This window comes from Mus pahari, chromosome X (genome assembly GCF_900095145.1).
Source record: "Mus pahari chromosome X, PAHARI_EIJ_v1.1, whole genome shotgun sequence".
NCBI classification, from domain to species: domain Eukaryota; kingdom Metazoa; phylum Chordata; class Mammalia; order Rodentia; family Muridae; genus Mus; species Mus pahari.
In genome coordinates, this window is record NC_034613.1 from 3,558,472 (window position 1) to 3,576,326 (window position 17,855).

Consider the following 17,855-nt stretch of genomic DNA (forward strand, 5'->3'; position numbering starts at 1 on the left):
TCTCTCTCTCTTTCTTATTTAAAAAGGAGTAATAAGATCTAGAAGTTAGAAGTTTTAAATCACTAAAAGGCATTGGTACTCAGGGTTTTGGTTTTGGAGGGGGTTGTCATAAAAATTAGGAATAAAATTTAAGGTCTTTGAAAGAAACTATCCTTTTTATTTTGTGAAACTCAACCAGAACAATACAATTCAAAGATCTACGGTTATATTATTATTATTAATATCATCATCATCATCATCATCATCATCATCATCATCATGCTCACAGAGGCTAGAAGAGGGTGCCAGATGCCCTTAAACGGGTTACAGATGTTTGTGGAGCGCCATGTTGGTGCTAGGGATTGAATCTGTGTCTTCTGGAAGACTATCCAGCTGAGCCACCACTGCAGCCCCGCTCTGCGGCTTTGTTGTTTGTTTTAGTGAAACTGTAACTTCTGTGAATGCTCAGGGGTCGGAGAATCCTTCAGAGGATGGTAGGAAGAGCAAGGGCAGTGAATCCTTTAAGGATACAGGTTTGAAAACCCAGCTTTTGTGGATTTCAAAAATAACCAGAATCCTGAGTTTGAATGACAGGCCAAAATTAGAAGGGGGAGTGGGTGGGGAGGGGAGCAAGGGGTAGGGTATAGGGGACTTTGGGGATAGCATTTGAAATGTAAATGAAGTAAATACCTAATAAAAATTGAAAAAAGAAAAAAAATGAGCCCATGAGTTAGTTTTCCTGTTATTGATGAATGTGAATCTAGCAACTATAGTGATATTTCCTATGTTCCCTGAAACACAGGGAGTGGAGTTTTCCAACCTAATATTTCTTCCTTTAAAATAATGTTGGAGGAAATCTCAAGCCATACAATGGTAATGTGTTATCATAACACATGGAGTCTAAAGAGTTTATCAACTGCAGTCATACATTGTTTAGATTATATTCCAGGAGAAAATGTATTTTCAAAACTTCCATAAGTGTGAAGTGGCAAAGATTAAGCTGCCACACCTCTATTCAAAGACAGATTTAGAACACTTATTTTACAGAGCCCCATATGAAAGCTGCAGTTGACCTTGGAAATGCACAATTAGTCAAAGACTTTTCAACAGCACCAGTGCATATATATGCCAAGTGTTTCTTAAAGTGGCCATTAATTAGTATTATCAGAACCAAACTGGCCATCCTCTGTAACTAAACAAGGCCTCAACAAGTATATTTCAATATCAAGCATAATGTTTAAGCAGAGATGATTGTAGAACATCCAAGACATATTCATTTAAAAATTAAAAATTGAAAACTTCCTATATACTAATTATTTTGGTAGGTTGGAAAAAGACTGTCTCTCTTAAGGTTACAATGGTTACATTTTTATAACAATATAAAATAATATTAATAAGTAAATAATAATTAATAATGATAATTAATAATATTTTTACATTTTAATTTTTTTATACTTGGTTGGTTGGACACCAGTCCAGCCACAAAGCCTCTGACCCACACTTTGTCCAGCCTGTAGAGTGAACTGGGACTGGAACCCAACATAAATCATCATCAGAGAGACTTTATTCAGCAACTGATGGGAGCAGGTGCAGAGTCCCAAGGCCTGGCCTTCGGAGTCCTGCAGAGGCAGGGATTTTGGAGTCCTACAGAGGAAAAGAAGGAAGGATTAGAGGAGCCAGAGTGTTCAGGGACACCACACGATCCACAGACAACTGACAGGACTCGAGTGGGCTCATAGAGATCAGGGAGCCTGCATGGGTCTGACCTAGGTCCTCTGTATATATGGTATGGTTGTGTAGCTTGTGTTCTTGTGGTGCCTGGGTGTATTTATGTGTACCACACACATTCAGAAGCTTGTAGAGGTCAGGACATCGGATTCCCTGGAACTGGAGTTACAGGCAGTGTGAGCTATCATATGTATACTGGGAACCAACCCTGAGTCCTCTACAAAAACACTGAACACTAATAACCACTCAGTCATCTCTCTAGCTCCACACTGAAAGTTATGTAAAACTTTGAAGATGGCTGCTTTAAAGAAATTCCCTTTTGTAGAGTGTATTATTCATGTATTTCATAAAGTTGAAGACAGTCTTACATCTCTAAAATGGGAGGGTTGATCAAAATTTTGTTCCACACAAAAATTGAAAAGATGAATTTCTTTCTATATGTAGTGAAATACATCATTAGTATCTCATATTAATACAGCCAAATCATTAGCCAACTCCCCCACAAACTCTCAATCCTATCATGTGTTCTGAATAAAATATATACTCACTTATTGAACTTAGACAAACAAGTCAACTCTGCTAGACAGTTATTTAGTGAAATTTGTCCAAGTTATCATAGATTATGAAGTAGAATTAACAACTTGAGTGAATTTGTGATTCTCATACCTATGACCATGTCATATTGCAAAAATGTTTACATAAATCTCAATGGAATATATACCCAAATTGTTTTTTTTAATGATTGAATTCAAGTATGATCATTTTGTAGCAGTTAGTATGCTCCTTGTAAAATTTAATGTTTGATAGATATGCGAAATCAGTTTTCCTACTGTTTCTCAGTCTCTCTAATTAGTATTCATCCCCCCTAGTGTGATACGCATCAGTTACTATTAAATATAGATAACACCATGACACTGGGAACAATTTAATAAAAGCTGCTCATTTCATACATTTCATACAGTGATTACCTCAAGCAACAGGTATTACAAATGTGACAGAGTGCTAAGAAGTTCTATTCCTGTCTTAGTTTGCACCCAGGCCAAGCCAGTACCGACATTGCTCTCAGTGATTCGAGCTAGGAGTCAGAATCCCCAAAACAGACTTGCAAAGCAGATAGACAAGAATCAGTTTTATAAAAAAAAATAAGAATCAGTTAAATAATATATACATTTTTACTTACATATTATAAAATGGGCTACAGAAACCAAGCCAAGGGGTGACGATTAACAGGGAGGGTTTTTTTTTTTTTTTTTTTTTTTTTTTTTAAATATGTGAATCCAGCCATCTTGCCAGACATTAGTCACCAAAGACAGGGTAAGGAAACAACCTAAGTGTTCATCAACAGATGGATGGATTGAGATGTGCAGCTTGTACACACACGGAAATGCAGGCAATTCTTGCCTTTGGGACAACACAGACTAGCCCAGAATACTATATAGTAAGTGAAATAAGCCGTGAACAGGAGAGACACATACCTCAGGATCTGACTTGTATATGAAATGTGAAAAAGTTGAACTTAGAAACGTAGAGTAGAACAGTGATTATCAAGATGAGATGGAAGAGTGAGAGATGTTAGTCAAAGGGTACGAAGTTAGTTAGGCAGGAAGAATAAAATAATAGGTGCTAACTAGTTTACTGTTTTGAAGGCAAACTAAAAGAGGCGTCTTTAATAGAATGGACCTTACTCTTGTCAGGTGATGCAAAATGAACATTTCTCATGGGCCAGGGTGGAAAAAGAAAAAGAACTGGTAGCATGGCGTTGTTTCTGACCATGGCAAGTGATGTCCTGGATAGGGGAAAAGACCTTACTAGGGTAGTGGTGGCTGGATAAAGATAAACCTTTAGTATCCTAGGAAATGGTTTTATCTCCATCAAAAATTGTTCTGGGAGAGTCTCTCTAAAGGACTCCCATACAACATAAACAGACCCTCAACACCTACACCAATACTAAAAAACTAGAAAACAGTTAGATTTGCTCTCGAATTGACCTCACCTTGAGGAACTGAGGGAAAGGAAACAGAGCCAGCAGGTCTTGGCTTGTCTTCCCCCAATAAAGGAGGTCAATCTGAATCAGATATGAGCTGAAGGCAAAAGGTGTCAACTTGCAACCGATTTGCCAAGCTTAAGAAATCAATACCATTGTTACATTATTACTGCTTATTATTTTACTCTCAATCTTGGGATGCGAAAAAAAATAACCATAGAACTTTAAAACATCTTTCTGTATGATACTAGAAAATCTACTTGGCTGACTGTGTTTTCACCTACTGACAAAAGGAGTACAAGTCTTCAGAGAGATATGACAGGAATGGGGTAAACGACACAATTTTCTGTTGTGCATTATAAAGCTTGCTTGCGCCCATTTCAAAAACAGTAGGTAAGCTCTACATAATGCATATTATGCTGAGCACTGGTTCATATGATGTAAATAACTATATTTTCACAATGACACTATAAAACTACTACACTCTTTGTTGATGAGAAACAGCTACAGAGAGAGGTTGGGTAACAAGCTTAAGGCTGCATGATTTAGTCAGCTGCAAAGTTGTCCAGCCAGCTAACTCAAGTGAGTCAGAATTCGAATTCTTTCCACAAAGTCTTTTTTTTTTCCTCTCAAACTTAACAATCATTGCACATATAAAATGGAAACCAGAACTACACTAGTTTTCTTAAGGCTTTGCAGAGAGGCATGCCACACTCTGAGTTGCTTTGTTTGATTCCAAGACTAGGCCAATGGACTACCCCACGGGATTGTTCTTGTTTTATATATACTGTCCTCTTCCGACTTCTCCCTGCTTTTGTAGGTGTGGGAAGCCAGTCCAGAGTCAAGTACAGCTGAAAGGCCGTGACCTCCTTACCCTGAAGAACTTCACAGGAGAGGAGATTCAGTACATGCTATGGCTCTCTGCAGATCTGAAATTCAGGATCAAGCAGAAAGGAGAAGTATGCGATATTTGCCTTTTCTTCTCTTCTATTACAAACCAATGGCCCTTTTTGAGGCAGATTTCCAAAAGCAGAAGAAAGAGAGAGCAGATTAAAATTCCTGAATTGTAGCTAAGTAATGAAACCTCACAGGCAAGGCAATTGCTTAGCACTGAGTGTCCAGGCATATAAACAAGCATAAAAAGCAGTTATTCTATGACAAGTTCTTTTAATTTTTCTTTCGCCCTAATGCTTAAATGCATTAGTAACTGGATCTGAAACTGAGATATCATTTGTCTAGAAAGATTTTATTCTTATATGTCCCTTTTCCCTCTGTGTTTTCTATCAGCTAAATCTTAAAGATAATATGTTATTGTTTTAGCAATGCACCTCTGTTCTGGATATATATTAGGCATGTTCATCATTAGGATGATATTCATAATGATTAAATTATATTTAAAAAACATTCCAATTATAAAGAGACAAGTAGATTCTAGTCAAATAGGGGAAGAAATAAAGTGCGGTGCTTAACCATGGGCATTTTCTACATTTTGAGCAATTATGTTTCAAAATGCTAATGCAGTGGCTTCATTTAGAATGGTCAATTGTGAAAGCAGATTTGCATTCCAAATTTGTTCAAATGTTGCTTGTTTCTTTGTTTGTTTGTTTATGAGACTGAGTCTCACTCTGTAGCTTTGGCTGACCTGGAACTCTGTATGTAAATCAGGCTGGCCTCAAACTCACAGAGATCCATCTGCCTCTGCCTCTCCAGTGCTAGGATGTGTCACTTTGCATGGCTCAAAGTGTTTGTTTGTTTGTTTGTTTGTTTGAGGGAGTTCGGTATGACTCCGACTTTCTTATCTAGTTGACTAGCTCTCCAAGTTCTAAAGAGACCAGGAGATGCTCCAACTTCTATGGGCTGATGTTCTTGTAGAACACCTGAAATGGTGGAAAAGGCATCCTTAGGTCACAGACAATTGCTCTTTAATGCTTTGCTGCCTGGAGATGAGAAGATAATAATACATCCTAGGCAGAAGTCCAATAATAAATGAGGATGGAGGAAGAGCTCCACCCAACACTCAAGCTCCCAGAGTGATTTCAAATGACTTTCAGGAACAAAGCCTTAATGTTCTCTCATGAGGGAGACTAAGAAACATGAAGCTAAAAACTGAGGCTCATCAGAGTCCTAAGTAGGACTCATAGTGTCCCATGTAGGACAAAGTAGGATCTTACTAACTGAGAAAGTCCTTCTGAATCAAAAATCTTCATCACTGAAAATTTAATGGGGATTTCAATATAGTTAAGTAAGATAATGGCTCCAGTGTGAAGTATTATGCTTTGGAACAAGCTCCCAAATTGATGCCACTAACCAGTAATACTGTATCTAAAGCATAGTGACACTCATATGTAGCCCTAGACCTTCAGAAGTGGAGATAAGATGTTTAGGAGTTCAAAGCCTGCCTCTGCTACACAGGAAGTTCAAGGCTAGCCTGGGCTACATGAGAAACCTGTCTCTAAAAATAATATTAATTTCTAATTTCATGCTAATAATCTCTGTATAGTGAATTTGAAGCACCTTTAAATTCAGTTTTAAACAATATTGTGGCTACTTATTCATAAGTAGTAGTTAATTGATTTGTATTTTTATTAGCATTTTGAAATATAATGCTTGATGTTGGATAGTAATTGTACTTTGCATTTTAATCGTGTTTTTGTCCTTGGTTTTCAGTATTTACCTTTATTGCAAGGGAAATCCTTAGGGATGATTTTTGAGAAAAGAAGTACTCGAACAAGACTGTCCACAGAAACAGGTGAGTCTACTGACAAGCTCACACTTGGGTTGAGAGCTGGCCAGAGGATGGAGACTTGGAAGGCTTAGCTTGGTGGGGAGTTTTGTGTGTTGCTTTAGCAACCACAGAAAGCAAGAGTTTTGCTAGAAGCAGCAGTACAGAGGTGTCTTTCAATTCATGTAAAAAAAAAATATGCAGAAGGATCAGCTTCATCTGTAGGAAGCCTGTGAAGACTTGACTAGAAACTTCAGATATTGCTTCACATTGATGGCAAAATGTAAGTGGACACAAATCCTGAGGCCCTAAACTCATGGGAGAAATGTGCCTACTTTTACTCATGAATTTTCCCTCCTTGCCAATGCTATTAGATGGTAGGAACTGAACCTCTTCTGCTTTAGGCAGCCCTTATGTGTTTGGGGGTTTATGTTGTGGCTATCAGGTCTCCTCTCCCCCTCACCTGTAACACCTAAGCTCTGGTAGATATTAAAATGTCTCAGTAGCTAGGGATCAGCTGGTGTGTTTGCTCGGCAGGGTACCACCACTGAATGTTTACCCTGGAGCCTCCTGGGAAGTCTGCATTTCTATTGAGTCTGCAGTTTGATGCAAGCTTTGTTGTCCTCTGATTGCAAGACCTTGTTGAGACTCTCTTGTTTCAGCTCCTGATAGCATTCCACACTTCACTGGAATGGAGAAACCAGAAGGTCATCTTTACCTAAGCGTTCTTTTCCCAAGTACAGTGCAAGGGAACTCTACAACATTATTGCCTTTAGAGTTCTTTCTTAAGAGCAGAAGATGTGTTCTCAGTACTCGGGTTCCTCAAACTCCTATGACGGTGCCATGTTCCCCATCCCTTGGATGTTGGTCTGGGGCACACAGAGCATGCACAGTGACAGTGGTCCACCAGGTTCTACTGCTGTTACCTCTTTTCTTGGGCTCTTTTCATTTCCATTCCAGGTTCAAGTATTAGAGATCATGTGAGGAAAAGATTAACTGGAAGCAAACCTGCTCTGACTTCCAAATTCATTCCTACTGTTTGTGCCTAGACTCAAGGCAGGCAAAATGCAAGCCATTGTCATTTTCTAAAGCGATTGTCTCCACAATGAGTTTCAAAGAGTTGATTTTGAAACTTCCAAGCCAGGAATTACCTCTCTTCTTTTTCCCTGTATTTCTCTTTCACCAGACCTCCATTGAGTCAACAGTGTGACCCAAATGAGTTGAGAAAGAAGTGCCACAAAACATTGGCAGATCCTTTAGTCCTCAGATGCCTTAAAAGCATCAGAGAGCACTTTCTCAGGCTTAGATGTTAACTACTACTCTATTACTTGTGTTTTGGTCTGATAGCAACTAATAATGAAGTTTATCAAACAGATAGCCAAAACAAAACAGTGAATTTCACAAGGATTAAGCGACCTCTAAGTTCACTCAGTAAAACAACACCAAGGTTTGAAGCTCAAGACCACTTTTCTTATTGCCCTTTGAGAAAAGGGAACAGAAAGAGGAGAAATATATAAGGCGTCACCTGATCTTAGAAGTTCTAGGAAGGAAACAGATGGATCTATTTTTCTCTTTAAATCTGGCTCCTGCAAGACGTCTCTTTGGCATCTGAGAGATGGTGGAGAGAAATGAAGAACCCTGTCAGTAATTCTTAAACACTTCCAACACTGAGCTTCCATGAACCTAGCAGAATTTTATCTTTGAAAAATGTAATCATTCTTACTTTAAGAGAGATAGTCTTTTTCCAAGCTACCGAAATAATTAACACCTAGGAAGTTTTCAATTTTTAATTTTTAAATGAATATGTCTTGGTTGTTCTACCACTGTCTCTGTTTAAATATTATGCTTGATATTGAAATATACGTGAACATTTTCCCTCATAGTGATGTATTAAATCTGTCAGTAATGGCAAGAATGAGACTACAATGCTTTTGATAAAGACTCTATGACAAGTGCACCATATTAATTATATGGTTCACCTCACTCCATCCTCACTACAATGCTATGAAAGTAGAGGGAGGAAAGCGCATTGAACTAGGTTTAGGAAATGGTCCAAGTACAGAGAGCTAGCGTATGGCAGGCATGTGATTGGGTGCTATTATTAAGTGTAGTTTTAAAAATAGCTAGTTCAGTCGAAGCATGAGATAGTTCCAGTTTATTCTAGTGAAACTGTTGCCACAAATGGCACTAAGCATTTTGTTAGATGACAATTGTAAAGCACTCTAAAACAAAATTGTGAACTCTATTAACAAATGCACAGCGACAGGGCTATTTGCCCTTTAAAATGTATGCTTCACAGAGTAGTTGTCACTCTCCTCAGTAAACCCCTGTGGATCTAATTGGACATGGAATGCTGCCAGCTAAACTCAGTAACAGACCAATCAGAGGGAGAAGCTGCCTTAAACGCTTACAAAAAAAGACAATGCCCAATGGAAGCCATGACGAAACTGTTCTTCTATGTAAATGTGAATCACTGGGGGATAGATATGGGGATCTTGCTTGTGCACCTTCTCACAGCACTGCACCCCCAGTTTTGTCTGTGCATAATAATGGTGGTCCTTTGGTAGACTTTCTCAACAAATACAACATATGTCCTTGGTGTTTAGAATGAAAATACATTATATCTAATCATCTATTACTTGGACAGAATTGTACTATCCCCTGGGATGGGCTGATTCTTATAGTCTAGTCCTGGAGGATTCCATCTTACGCCCGAGATCCAAGGATCCAGCAACGTTTCTACTTATTTCAGGAGACAGAGCATGGTTATCTACTCACATTAATTATTTATGAAACATGTATATTAAAGTTTAACAAACTTACAGAGAACTGCTTATATCAACAAGTATATGATAGTTCAGTGAATTCTTACAATAAATACATTACTCTTACAAATACCCAAGAGAGCAGAAAGTTAACAGCACCGAGAAGCCCTTTGCATCAACCATGCTTTTTCTTCAAGCTGCTTTATCCATCCAAGGGCAACCATCATCTAGGTTTCTGCCTTTTTCAACCTTTATAGTGAAAGACCCATTCAGCATGCGTTCTTTTGTTTCTGGCCTCTTTGCTCTGCATTATGTTGGTAAGATAATGTCTCTGCCTCTGTGTAGCTTTAGATCATTCATTCCACATCCCTCTATGTATGCCTCCCTGGCAAACCAGGCAACTCTCCTGTGTATCTACTGGCAATTGTATTCTTTTATTGCAAATTAATTGGGCTGATAGACAGATACTTTTTAATCTTAGTAAATGCAGTAGCTGATAGAAAAATGCACAGGGAATTACAAGTGATGGTTCTTCCCATTATTTCACATGGGCACAACACTTTCAAGGTGAAATTGAAGTTGGTACTGCAGCAGCTGTTTCAACTTCATCATTTTTACATAGACACACATATAAAAAAATGGGATGCTATTCTGAAACTATGATGGCAAATCATAGCGAGGCTAAGGACAGCTTCAGTTCTACCAGCAAGAGGCATCAGACCCCTCCTATTTATACTGAATGAATTCTTATTTACATCCTGTGTTCCAAAGCCGACAGGAATATGCACTGTAAACAAAGAGCAATGTAAGATTTACTGCATTTTCTCAAACCGAAATTGAGAAGTTAACAGGAGAACCATTGAACAAAAATAGCTGCTATGAGAGCAGGAGCAAATGTGAGAGGCAGAAGAATTCGTCTGAATGAAGGGTGACAGGAGAGTGGAGAGCCATCCTTCTGTCCTCTCCTGACTCGGGCCTGGTAACTTAGCAGATAGTTGTCTTGAGCCTTTGGAGAGAGGTCTGAGTTTCTTTCTAACCAGTTTTTTTTTTTTTTTAAAGGAGAAATCCCTCTCAGAAGTGGTTACTATCCAACCTTTAGCATTTTACATCAAGCTTGACACAGAGTCATTTGGGATGAAGGGATTCTTAATGGAGAAAATGCCTCCATAATATTTTCCTGTAGGCTATGCTATAGGGCATTTTCTTGATTAGTGTTTGATGCGAGAGGGTTCAGTGCAGTGGGATTGGTACAATCTCTGGGCTGGTGGTCCTGGCTGCTATAAGAAAACAGCCTGAATAAGCCCTGAAGAGCAAGCCAGTAAGCAGCACTTTTCCAAGGCCTCTGCATCAGCTCCTGCTTCCAGGTTCCTGCCCTGTTTGAGTTTCTCCACTGACTTCCCTCAGCGATGGAAAATCACCTGACGGGTCAGAGATGAAACAAACCCTCTACTCCCCAAGTTGTTTATAGTCATTGGTTTTATCACAGCAATAGAAAACCTAACTAAGGCAAGCCCACACCTTTGGTCTTTCTCTGACCCATTCTTCCTACTTCTGCCATTCATGTTCATGCTATATATGAATCTACATTTTTGTACAAGGAGGGAAGTATAAGGATATCAGATTAGTCACAAGTTTCTGCCACAGAATGACTTCTACATTATGAGCTAAAATATGGATCAGACATGACAAACAGTCTTAAACTTTCTTTTGTGTGTATATGTGTATACTTCCTATATGCTCAGATGTTTGTGTATGAATGGGTGCATGTATGTATATGCATGTGCAGGGCACAGGACAACCTAGGGTCTCATTTCTTACCCACTATCCACCTTTTTGATTTGAAACCAATCATTTCACTGACCTGAACCTGGAAAGATAGGCTAGGCTTATTGGCCAGTAAGCCTAGAGCATCTGCCTGTCTCACCTGCCCGGCACTGGGCTTATAAGACATACCACTGTGTCCAGTGTTTTTTACATGGGATCTGGCCATCATACTGAGGTCTTCATGTCACTTGTCAAGCAGCTTACTGAATGAGCTCTCCTTTAAGAGTCATTGGATTTCCTTTGCCCTCTTTCTTTATAGTCACAACTTTCAGTAGTGCCTATCATTTGGCCTGGCATATGGTAGCGGTGCACAATAAATATTTTCTTGATGAGTATTCAGTATTCAACTATGTTTAGGTTAGCTTTGCATGTTTTTACATAAACGGAGTGCTCAGGAATTGTCATCATTTACAACCATCACTGACTTCACTCAAGGAGTTGACTTCATGCATTTGAAGTTTCTGTTCTTTCCATCAACACTATGGAGAAGTTTGATGGAGATGAAAAAAAGCAAGAGCTATCAGTTTGGAGAATTGGCCCTTTCTCCAGAGTCAATGTCCTTCCTTCAGCCATCAATGCATTCAACAAATATTCCTGATACACTTAGAATTTGATGTCTCTATACTAAATGTTTGCGATTCAATTAACAGTAAACAACGCATGGGAAGCCCTCTGCCCCCTGTAGAACATACTTTCTAGCAGGCAAAGAGACAACAAACAATAGGCATAATAAATATGCAGACAATAGAGTGTGTTCAATCAAAATACATACCTTCAGCACAAAGAATGGGTCTAATGAGGCAGAAAGGTTTGCACCATTAATAGAATTGGTAGAAAAATCACCCGGAATTTCTGGGGAAAGGTGAACCACAGTCTAAGTTGCATTTTTTTAAGTTACCCAGACTACTCTATTGAAATTAGACGGTGTAAGGGCTATAGAAATAAGACAGACACAGTGAAGTACATCACTGTGGTGAGAGCTGGATGTGGGGGTGGGGTGGGGGTAGGGCTAGACCAGTGTGGTAGTAATCAGCAAGCTAGGAAGGACAGGCTCTAAATATGTTTTGAAAGGAGATCCACTGGAGGATATCATCCTTAGTGAGGTAACCCAATCACAAAAGAAGTCACTAGATATGCACTCACTGATAAGCAGATATTAGCCCAGAAACTTAGAATACCCAAGATACATTTTGCAAAACACAAGAAAACCAAGAAGGATGACCACTGGGTGGATACTTCATTCCTCCTTAGAATAAGGAACAAAATACCCATGAAAGGATATAAGTACAGACACAAAATTTAGAGCTAAGATGAAAGGATGGACTATCCAGAGACTAACCCATCTGGGGATCCATCCCATCATCAGCCACCAAACCCAGATACTAATGCACATGCCAGCAAGATTCTGCTGAAGGGACCCTGATATAGTGGCCTCTTGTGAGGCTATGCCAGTGCCTGGCAAACACAGAAGTGGATGCTCACAGTCAGCTATTGGATGGAACACAGGGCCCCCAATGGAGGAGCTAGAGAAAGTACCCAAGGAGCTGAAGGGGGATGCAACCCTGTAGGTGCAACAACAATATGAACTAACTAGTACCCCCTGAGCTCGTGTCTCTAGCTGCATATGTAGCAGAAGATGGCCTAATCAGCCATCANTGGGAATAGAGGCCCCTTGGTCTTGCAAACTTTATATGACCAAGGACAGGGGAAGGCCAGGGCCAAGAAGTGGGTGTGGTTAGGTAGGGGAGCAGGGGCAGGGGGAGGGTATGGGAAACTTTCGGGATAACATTTGATATGTAAATAAAGAAAATATCAAATAAAAAAAAAAGAAAGGAGATCCAAAGAGGCTAAATTTACTTGGCAAAAGATAGGTGTTAAAGATGACTTTTAGATCTCCACCTGAGCAATGCTGAAAGCTGCAGGTGGGGTGTGCTGAACGGGAATAAACAGACACTCACTGCTTGTATTGAGATTGAGATTTCTGTTAGACATACAAAGGAAGATGCTGTAAAAAGAACTTGAATATAAGTCTGGAGTTTCCAAGTAAGATCCAGAATACAGATGTTTATGGGTCATCATCATAGAGATAGCATTCAAAGCCATGGAACTTGATACAGTGACTCTAGATGGAGGGAAGAGGACCAAAAATTAACCCTGGAAAGCTCCAAGTTTATGAAAAATAGTAGAAACCAGAAATCAAGGATTTTTAAATAAGGCACTACATTCTCTTTCAAGTATCAAGACCAAGAAGGAAAATTACCAAGGTAAATATCAAACCAAGAAGGCATGATATTCTGAGGTTTATACAATGAATGTTTATTCAGAAGAGACTGGTGCACAACTTTGTTGAAAAGATTGAAAAGAAAAGAGGGGTAAAAAGATGGAACACCATGGAGGTCATGATAATGCTGATGAGAAGAGTTTTGCTTCAGTGATAACTAGCAAAGCTTTGTAGAGCTGAGATGGATGGAAATGAGAAGAGAGAAAGGGGCTGATTAGAGAGGAGCAAAGAATTGAAGTTATTCTTCAAAGTGAGTGTGGTAGCAAGGAAAATGTTTTTATTAACTATTGAGTATAGTTCTTGGAGGTTAAGACAGAAGAGATCAAGAATTGATAACATCCATGAACACTCAACAGAGGTTGCCTATGTATGGAATCATGAGACAAAGATGACACATAGATTGTTAATCATTTGGGGTAAATAATGTGGTGGAGTGGACATGTCAATCAGACAGTAGGAAGAGCCATGGGAACACAAGAGATGAAAAGTTCATCTGTGCTTAGTGATAAATAAAACAGGATACGTGGATGCAGATGTTGGCAGGTGGAAGTTCTCTGAGGTAGGAAATAAGCCCAAGAGCTGAACACTGAGCCTATTTCCAAACGCTTACATATCTTACTACTTCAGCTGCTTTCATTCTGGTCTGAGTTGTGAACTTTCATCCAAATTTTACAAATGTCTTCCCTAACTAGTCTCTTTGATGCTGACTGTTTATTTATATATTCCATTATAACCAAAGCCTGATTGTGTTACTCATCTGGTCCAACCTTCAGTAGATTTCCACTTTTTCTCAAGCAAAACTCACAGTTTTTGCCTTTTCTTCCTACCTTCTACTTCTCACACACTCTGTATTTTCCATGCCCACCTTCTTGCTATCTCTTAGATCAGCCTATTGTGACCATTGCACAAGACAGATAACTACTCTTCCCTTATGCCATATGTTCCTTATGGTTCACACCCACATATCCCTCTACCTTCACGCAAATACCCTTCACTCAGTATGGCTTCAGTGACCATGGCACTTAAAATGGCAATTCTGGTCTTATATTTCCTGCCACACTTTCTTACTCAAATTTTATAACCTTTATTGGTATGTAACCTATAATACATTCAGTCTACTTACTCACTTTATAGTCAGTCTTTTTCAACTAGAATATGTTACTGGAAAGTGAAGAGTTATATTTTATAAAATTTCTACAATAGCATCTACTAGAGTATTTCTCGGGGCAATCAATGGAGATAGGTGTATAAAGTTCCAGCAAATATTCTCAATTTCTGTTGTAAGATTCAGGACACACTAATTTCTATTTCAGTGACAGAGCAACATAAAGGATGGTGATTGTAGCTTTTAATGCTTATTTTTTTTTATAAGAGAAGTTTTTGAGTAAATATAAATGTAGAAAGATTAGCATAAGGAACACATGATACTCCTTATATTAATCTTAGCAAGTGGTTAGCATATGGTTTGCCTTAGTTTGTCTACTTCCTCTCACTGTTGAAGTATTTTTAGTGAAATTAAAACTATGACATTTTATCCCCCCAAACATCCCTTAATATTATTAAGGCATACACAATATTTTCTTCAGTAGCTACAATATCATTAACAAAATGATTCCTTAATAATATTTAATAACATTCTGTCCTGGTTTGGGTTTCTACTGTTGTACAAACACTATATAGAAAACATCTTTGGGAAGATGTTTATGGCTTATTTCATATTAATTAGAATTTTCAGGTCAAAATTCATCATGAAAGGAATTCAGGGCAGGCATTCAAGGCAGGAACCCAGAGGCAGGAGCTGATGCAGAGGCATGAAGGGGTGCTGCTTACTGACTTCCTCCTTCTGGCTTGTCCAGCCTGTTTTCTTATAGAACTTAGGATCATTATCCCAGGGATGGCATCACCCACGGTGGGCTGAGCTCTCCTGCATCAATCACTAATCAAAAAATAAAAAAATTCCCTACAGGCCTGCCTAAAACCCAATCTTATGGAGGCATTTTCCTTCTTTCCAGATGACCCCAGTTTGTGTCAAGCAGATAAAAAACATATAGCCAGGAAATATTCTATATTGAAGTATTGTTATTCAAATTGTGTTAATACAACAGTGAAGAGTGTCAGGAAATTTTGAGTCAAACTTTCATTTTTTTAGGCAAACTTCCATTTGTAAGTCCAGAATTCTTCACCCAATTCAATGGGCAATTAATGATTTCTTTCTCACAAAATAAATTCCCCAGATAGAATTAGCAAGTTATGACAGTTCTATATTTTCAAGGACATAAATTTGACACATTACAACTTAAAGGGCAAAGTATATTTGCAAAATACTCCAGACAAGTATTTATCTTGAAATTATGCTTCTTTGCCTTTCATTTATATTCTGGAGCAATTCTGCACATGGACTCTATCTTAAATGGCATAATTAAGTTCTGGTTAACTGTCAACATCTCCCACAAATTTGCCTCAGATCCTATGTCAAAAGCCTCTGCCACTTGACCTCACAGAGTTTAGCTGTGGCTTGAGGAAGACTCCTATGTGTCTAGTCCTCTTCCCTCTATCTAAGAGGGTAGGAGCCAGGTTCCTGTGCTCAGGCATCTATAATGCACTAAACATGCATAGTCAGCAGGGAAGCAGGGGGATAATGCCTTAGTTGGTACTCAGCTTTGTCTTCATAAGAAGATGAAGACCAGTAACCCTTTATCTCTTAGTGAATTTAAACTACCATCTCAGCACTTGCTTTATATTTTTAGTTTTTGCATATTTTAAAACTTAACGTTTTATTTATGCATAGTAAAATGAAGCTATTAAATATGCCAATCAATGTTGACAAATGCTTACATCTGTGTAACCTGGAAGCTTTATGAAGATGTAAAATATTTCAAATAATATCCTCCCATGCTGCAGACACCAGCTATTTTAATTCCTTCTTTTTCTGATACTTATTCCTAGACATTTTCCAACACTAAATATTTACTCTTTCATTTAGCATAATGTTTCTGAAGGCTCGTTCTTTTTTATTACTGATTAATACCTCATTATAATCCCAGGATATCCCATATAGCTTCAGTTTCTTTGTCTTCCTAGAAGGATGTCTTTCTATAATTTGAAGAGTTAAAAAGTAGGCATAGTTCCCTATAAGCATGCATTCAAACGCTAGTTAATTTTGTTATGCTTGGGAATTTCCTACCAGAGAGGATGAAGAGCTTTGAGGTGAAGATTGTTTCGATTGAGATAGCTGGTGCTAGTGCTGATGCCTCATAATTTTGGTTAGTATTTTAGTTCTTTTTCCCCTCTCAATACATTCACTGTCTTTTTCTTTTGTTCTAGGCTTTGCTCTTCTGGGAGGACATCCTTCTTTTCTTACCACACAAGACATTCACTTGGGGGTGAATGAAAGTCTCACAGATACTGCTCGGTTTGTAAAACTTTTCTTCCTTCCAAAGTTTATTTCAAACTCTGATGGGTTAGTTTAAAAAAGATGACAATGCTTCTCCTTAAATAATGGTTTCCCCTTTTGGTGTCTTTTGCACCTTCTCCCCCTTTACATGGCTCTTTATTTAATATTTGAAATGCCTGTACTGGCTAGTTTTGTGTCAACACAGCTGGAGTTATCACAGAGAAAGGAGTTTCAGTTGGGGAAATGCCTCCATGAGATCCAGCTGTAAGGCATTTTCTCAATTAGTGATCAAGGGGGGAGGTCCCCTTGTGGGTGGTGCCATCTCTGGGCTGGTAGTCTGAGGTTCTAGAAGAGAGCAGGCTGAGCAAGCCAGGGGAAGCAAGTCAGTAAAGAACATCCCTCCATGGCCTCTGCATCAGCTCCTGCTTTCTGACCTGCTTTGAGTTCCAGTCCTGACTTCTTTCAGTGATGAACAGCAATGTGGAAATGTAAGCTGAATAAACCCTTTCCTCCCCAACTTGCTTCTTGGTCATGATGTTTGTGCAGGAGTAGAAACCCTGACTAAGACAATTCCTCTCTTTCATTCTGTAGCCCCTTTCTATGAGTGTCTTAGTTCCCATTGTTATGATAAAGACCAAGGTAAAAGCAATTTGTGCAGGAAAGGGTTATTTCATCTTAAAGTCCACATAAATCCATTTTAAGATGAAACAAACCTTTTCCTAACCAAAGAAAGAAAGCCAGGGCAAGAACTCAAGACAGAAGCCGGGATGCAGGAACTAAAGCAGAGGCCATAGAAGAATGGTGTTTAATGGCTTGCTCAACCTGCTTTCTTAAACTGTCCAGGACCACCTGCCCAGGAGAAGCATCATTCACACTGAGTATTGATTGGCAATCAAGAAAATGCCCCCTCTTCCTATTAGACTCTAGCTTCTATCAAGTTGATAAGAAAAAAAGTAACAAGGACAATGTTGAAGTTTTTATTTCTTAGCAATTTATTTTTCTATTTTATGTGTATGGATGACCTTCTTGTTTGCATGACTGTACACAACACAAATGCCTGCTGTTCCTAGAGACCAGAAGTAAGCATTAGATGCCCCAGGATTGGTATTTAAGAGGTCTGTGAGCTGTCATTTGAGAGGGACCTGAACCTGGGTCCTCTGGAAAAACAAGAAGTGCAC

General features: G+C 38.8%; 1 protein-coding gene across 2 annotated transcripts in view; it reads left to right on the plus strand.

The window, feature by feature from the left end:
- Window positions 1–17,855, plus strand: part of Otc (ornithine carbamoyltransferase) — a 63,192-nt gene that overhangs the window by 7,822 nt on the left and 37,515 nt on the right. For both annotated transcript variants that reach the window (XM_021188475.2, XM_021188474.2), the window contains exons 2-4: window positions 4,512–4,650; window positions 6,359–6,440; window positions 16,608–16,695. In XM_021188475.2, coding sequence (XP_021044134.1) covers window positions 4,512–4,650; window positions 6,359–6,440; window positions 16,608–16,695 — 309 coding nt within the window. The remainder of the gene's footprint in view (window positions 1–4,511; window positions 4,651–6,358; window positions 6,441–16,607; window positions 16,696–17,855) is intronic.